Source organism: Myotis brandtii, unplaced genomic scaffold, assembly GCF_000412655.1.
Source record: "Myotis brandtii unplaced genomic scaffold, ASM41265v1 scaffold731, whole genome shotgun sequence".
Taxonomy (NCBI): domain Eukaryota; kingdom Metazoa; phylum Chordata; class Mammalia; order Chiroptera; family Vespertilionidae; genus Myotis; species Myotis brandtii.
In genome coordinates, this window is record NW_005370895.1 from 1,639,062 (window position 1) to 1,645,466 (window position 6,405).

The 6,405-nt window shown below is 51.5% G+C and overlaps 1 protein-coding gene across 9 annotated transcripts in view; it reads right to left on the reverse strand.

Annotated features, from left to right (window-relative positions):
- The window catches only part of ZDHHC3 (zinc finger, DHHC-type containing 3), a 59,240-nt gene that overhangs the window by 39,989 nt on the left and 12,846 nt on the right, over positions 1-6,405 (reverse strand). For all 9 annotated transcript variants that reach the window (XM_014530311.1, XM_014530312.1, XM_005882659.2 and 6 more), the window contains exon 3: positions 3,176-3,300. In XM_014530311.1, the coding sequence (XP_014385797.1) occupies positions 3,176-3,300 (125 nt within the window). The remainder of the gene's footprint in view (positions 1-3,175; positions 3,301-6,405) is intronic.

A 6,405-nucleotide genomic window follows, 5' to 3' on the forward strand; every position in this document is an offset into this window, starting at 1 on the left:
ACGGAGCCACCAGGCCCCACACCCTCCACACGGAGCCACCAGGCCCCACACCCCCTCCCCCACAGAACCATTACTCAGAGCCCATTTCTTGCATATCCTTCTGGGACAACCAGCTCTAGGGGTTCTTAGCCCCCCCATGTCTGGGGAAGAAACTCCTGAGGGTGCTTCCCTCCCCCGCCCCCCAGCCCCCAGCTCCCAGCTCTAAGATCCTGAGCAGTTTCTCTTCCGTCGCACTTATTTCTGAGAGGGTTTTGAGTGGGCTCTGGGCAGTGTTTGCTCAGCAGCAGAAGAACCACTGGCCGGCAGCCTCTGGAAGCTGCCCAAGAGCTGACACGAGCTCTGTGGGCACACGGGCTTTGTTCCCGCCTCTGCAGAGACCGGCGCGCACCGGGAAGCTGGCTTCACAGGCCCACGTCTCACCAGGCAGCCACATTAGAAAGCTCCTCACCCTTCAGGGAGCAGGGAGTCCAGCCCCTGAGGCTGCACAACTTGGTCCAGAGTGCGGGTCTGTGTTTGCTGTCTGCAAGGACACGAAATGCCAAGGTGGCCCCTCTCCCTGAGCTCATGGAGGGGGGTGTTCAGAAGCAGGCTCTGGGCCAGGTGGTGGTGTGTGTGTGTGCCAGGGGTGGGGTGGGGGGATCCAGCTAGGCTGGTGGCTGGAGGCACTGTGCAGAGGCCAATCCCCTCACAGCTCACAAAATGCCCAGCCTGAATGGGTCTGGACTGGGGCCTGAGAGTCCCGAGGGCAAGGCCTGGAGGTGGGTCCTTGAGGAGGTGGGTGAAGGAGCCCCAAGGCCCAGGTGGTGACTGCCCACATTTTGCGGGGCTTCCTTGGCACTCAGACCCAGAGCTGGCTGAGGCCCCCCTGCCCGCCCTGGTGCTGGCCCACCATGGAGACAGCGTGTCCATGAGGGCCCGTGTCTCCCCACAGCAGCACTCACCAGGCGGCACCACAGTGGACAGGTGCACCTGCCAGCCTGGGGGGAGGCCCTGGGTCGGGGCCATGTCTAATCCACCCTCACAGCCCAGAGCCCAGGCCAGGCCCTGCGGAGCAGGGTTGGCTGAGTGAAGGCTCCGACTGTGGACGGGGAGAGAGCGAGGCTGGAAACGGCTTCAGCGTAGACTGGCTGCCCCAGGAAAGAGAAAAGGACATGGCCAGAGGCACCACGTGGGCCAGGTGTGTTTTTTCCCCTCACCCCTCATTCGCTACAATGAGAAGTATAAGCACAAAGGCACCACCCACGCCCTGTCCCGCTCAGAAAGTTCTGGGTAAGGCGGTGGGGAGAACACTGCTCTCAGTCACCCCTCGTTCGCTACAATGAGAAGTATAAGCACAAAGGCACCTCTCACGCCCTGTCCCGCTCAGACAGTTCTGGGTAAGGCGGTGGGGAGAACACTGCTCTCAGGCCCCGCTCTGGGCTCTGGGCAAGGAAACCTGGCTTCTCCAAACCGCCTGCAGCCAGCCCTCACGTCTCAGGGCTGAGACCAGGTCTACACGGAAAATGCTGTGAAGACAACACGCAGCTGCATCACCAGGAGGAAGACGGAACAAGAATCTGGCAGGCGCCCTACGCAGTCCTCGACCAGCTCAGCCTCAGCGTGTGTCTATGGGGCCCGCAGGGGGAGAGGCTTTGCCAGGGTCAGAGGTCTCCACCGCCCTGTCCAAGAACCTAACGCATCACACTAACGCCTGGGCCACCCCCTTTACCGTGGACGGCTCCCTCCGCAGAATTCCCTCTGCTTCCAGGTTCCCCACCAGGACAAGCAGCCTGGGGTTCCAAGTGCCTCTGCTCAGAGGGAAGACCACGCGTGCACCGGGCTGGAGGGAACACCGGCCCAAGTTCAGGGAGTATCGGTGGCGGCCACAGAGCTAGAGAATGGAGTTTTCAATTCCATGGGACCTACTGCGAGGGGAGGAACCGAACAGCTGGGCACAAGCACCTTGCCTGAGCGGGCAAGGCCGACACCAGCTTCTCTCACGAGGCAGCAGGCCTCTGGCTCGACCAGTCACAGCCCAACCCGCCCGTGTGCTGGGGATTCTGCTTATTCAAAACTGTGGTCCCCGACGGCGTGGGCGCCACAAAGGAGCAGTTGTCAGGACACATTTCCTGAGTCAGGAGCAGGCGGCACACGGGCACCTCCCCCGAGTTCATCCGAGCCAGCAGCCCCCGTTTTGCTGGCTGACGTGTTTACTGGATTTCAGGAATACCCCCTCGGTCCTGGGAGAGAGGGAGGAGGCGGCAGGAGAATGCCGGGCTCAGGGAAGAACGAGAAAACCACTTCACCTCACTCAGGGAGTCATTTCTCTGAGAGTGAGTGTGAGGACGGAGGTCAGGTGACTGACAGGAGACGTGGGCTGAGGCACCGGGACACAGCCAGTGCCCAGCAGCTGCCTGGGGACCCGGAACGCTGGAGGCTGCGCTCTCCCCCGAGAGGGGGCAGTGAGACCCCACAGAAATGCCCCTCACAGTTGCTCGCATCCCCCGACTGGCAAGGATGACCTCCCGCCATCAGGAGCCGGTTCACCCCCTGAAAGCTCCCCCGCACCACACCAGTCTGAAAAAGGGACCAAGCGCCATGTCTGTATTGCTGTAATGTAGCATTTAAAGTTCCCTTGGAATGATAAAAGTGCAATTTTTAGCTGGATGTCGTCAAAGAAATCTGAAAACCAAAAGGGCAAAATCATCATAGATGAGAAGGGCAATGGTTTATGGGCTGAATCCCACAATGTCATAGCCTCCTGAAGTTTCGTTTTAAAGAAAAGCCTTCAATCAGGGCGACGCTTCATTTCCCTGTAAACTGCAGGGCCCACCTCTTAAATGGGTCAAGGACTAGACGTGCACAGAGTGACTTTCCACAGCCTTTCTCAGGGGTCTTTACTAAGTAGCAAGGCTGTGAGGAGGAAGAGCAGGAATCGCCTGGATTTTACAGACTCGGAAACAGGCGGAGTCAAGGGCTGCCCAGGGTCCCAGGTCAGGTGTGGCAGAGCCGAGTCTTGAGACAGGTGTCCTGAGCCCAAATCACATGTCCTTTCCCTTCTGGTGAGCTCCTGTGGCGCCAGAGGGAGACTCAGGGTCACTCGGCGCCCAGAGCAGGGCATGTTCAGCAGTCCTGTTGCTGATGGCCCCGTGGGGGAGCGTGTGCGCATGAGTGTGTGTGTGTGGCACGTGTGTACCTGCAGTGGTGCGCTCGGTCGGGCTTGATGCTGCAGCACTTGGGACACTTGTACACCACCTGGCCGGGCTTCAGTTGTAAACTCTCGATGAATTCTTTAGTGGCATTTCCTTTGGGCACTGCCCCCTGTAAGAAAGAGGAAAGGTGTCAGGGTTGGCTAAGGGTTCCAGCATCCCACAGTGGACACAGTCATTTCAAAGGAGCCACTGCACACACAGGTACGGGGCATGTTCATCCTGACACAAGGACTCTGTTAAGAATTACACAGGGATGGGGCAGGTGCACCCCAACATGTGGACTCTGTATTCAGAATTATGCCAACACCAATGAGTATATATTGACAATTTTCTCCAGGAATTGCCAAAAAGTGAACATATGGGTGCTCATCATCTCATCATTTCATACCCTTTCAACTGACTGAAGTATTTCTCATTAATAATTTTTCTAAAAGTTAAAAAAATAGAAAAAAAAATCTGGTCTGCAAAATGCAGTCAGATGCCAGAAAAGCCTATTACAGAAATTTTAAAAAGCAAACAAACTGTGGTAGGCAAGGACTGCACGGTATGTACAACGCTAGTCAGGATATAGTTTCACATTAAATATGCCATAAAGCACACAGCTACTGACACGGGAAACACCCATGATAGATTGTTAAAGGGAAAGCAAACTTCCAAACAGTACATAGACTATAAGCCTGTTTTGGCAAAGATTTTCTATGTACATACATAAAAAGACAAAGATACACACAAAAGTATTAATGGTTATCCAACATAGTAGAATCACAAGAACATCTTCTTTTCTTGACCATCTTTCTTAATGTTCTATTATAAGCATGTGACTTTTGCAATTAAAAAAGCTCATTAAATATACAAGCAAAAAAATACACCTCAGGAAGGAGCTACCTGGAGTAGGACTATGACCAACTTTCCTGAGGTTTGTTACCACAATGTTGAGACTGCTGAGGGTCCTTGAGGCATCAGCGGAGGGTCGGGGTCTGGAAGTCTGACTCACAGGGAAGGTGGGGCCCAACCACCCAGACAGCAGACTTTAAAGGGGCCTGCGGAGGACACGGGCCATAAACCAACCAACAAAAAACAAAAAACAACAACACTAAGCTATACACCTGAAACCAATACAAAATAAAAATCAACACAAAACAAAGAGCTCTGAAATGTTCTGTGAAGGTACAATCTACTCCTTACACAAAATGGAGATGTACAGGGAAATCTCTAGAGCAGTGGTTCTCAACCTTCCTAATGCCGAGACCCTTTAATACAGTTCCTCATGTTGTGGTGACCCCCAATTTCATTGTTACAAATTGAACATAATTAAAGCGTAGTGATTAATCACAAAAACAATATGTAATTATATATGTGTTTTCCGATGGTCTTAGGCGACCCCCGTGAAAGGATATATAAGACTTAAAGGATATTGGTAAATATTAGGTAGAGGCAAAGTATTATCAATAGTTATTTTAATAGAAGTGACTGACTTGATCTTGCCAATATCTGTACTAGAAAGGGCCCAAAGTTGCACTGGAATATCCTGCAAAAACGTTAAGTTTCAAGATTATTAATTTCTCTTTTGTGGAAGTTCCTTTAAAATAATTATTTTCCCAATTGATTCATTTTGTTCTAAATATATTTCACCATTCTTGGAAAAGGATATGTGTGTGTCATGGGTTTCAAGAAAATCTCTATCAGGTGAATTGGGGCTGATTTGACTAGTAAAAATATATGTTGCCCCATAATATCCCCTAGTTTGAAGGGGGCAGGTTCTGATTTTAAAACAGTCATTGATTGGTTAGATAACCTTGACTCCGGGGAGAGGTTATAAACACATAAAGTAGCCACAGTACCTACAAGGGCCTTAGAAATTTCCGCTTTTATTGTAATTTCAATGTCTTCTAGAGCGTTAGTACAGAGAAGGGGAAATGCCCTCATATAGCCCTCAGAGCAGCCCTATGCTTGCTTTTGTTTTTTTCTTTCTAAATCCCATTTTAGTTTTCTTACATTGACTTGGTTTTTTACAGTAAAAATAGACTATTCTTTCCCCTTGTCTGAGAAAGCCTTGGGTGTATCTGACTTGATTGCTTAATTTTTGGAGCTGTAATTTCATAATTTTGGCAGCTTTATCTTTTTCTTTTAATAATTTTAGATAGTTGATCAGCCAGAATACCTAGTTTATCAGTGCCTGCTTCAGGACGCAGCTAGGACAGCAGGAAATGCAAGAAGGACACAATGCAAAGCCATGGAGACGGGTTCTGAAGAAACACCAATGGTTCAAGGACTCAACCGGTCCGTTCATTTCAAGCAACAAGGACGAAGCCTGCATACATTGTTTCAGGGGCCACGGGATCGAGGCGTGCGCACATCTGCTGGGCTAAGCAGAAACTCTCTGAGCTCCAACAGGCCTGTGCCCAAGGCCACCTGGCTCCTCCACAGGTAGTAGAAAGTAGGTAAGCCCCACCTGGTCACGCTCCTCTCTCTGGAGCCAGAAGGCTTCCGGTTGGCATTGATAAGTTGTTCAGTGGCAGGTATGAGAAGGTGCGGAGCATGAGGGAGAGCAAAGCACCCCACTCAAATGAACCCCGAGGCAAGTCCCCTGACCCTACACAGGGAATGTGGCAATACCTTCGGGCAAGATGGGCACGGCCCTTCTATAGCAGAACCTGGCCGGAGGACCCAGTGTCAGTCCTCTTCTGTGTTCCCAGGGCCTGACCTCATGCTCCCTGCTACTGGCCCCAGGAAATAGCCGCTACCTGAGTCTTCCCCAAGAATCGGTGACCTGCAGTGGTCGGAGACTGTCAAGTGCAGTCTGTTTACAGCAAGGAATCCACTAGGGTGGACGGAAGGGGAGGAGGAGGAGGAGGGGTGGCAGCAGGCAGGCAGGCAGGCAGGCGGATTCCCTTTTCCTGAGCAATGTGGTTAAATCGAATGGCTTTATAGTCCTCCTTGACTCAAATCTAAGACTTGAGATAATTTACAATGAGGTTAATAAATTATTAGGTCCAAAGAATGGAAGAGTACAAAAAAATGCTGATTGTAAGGACGGACACAATTGTGTGGTTGTCTAGTGCTTGGCTTTGAGCTTCCTGGCAGTTGGGGCAAAAGGAAAGCTTTAAGCTGGGAGGCAGACACTTTCCCAGAGCTCAGTTTTAAAGGGAGTCAGTCCCTCAGGAGTTCACAGGATAAGGAATTAAAATGTACTTGTAACTGGGAAGGAAAACGT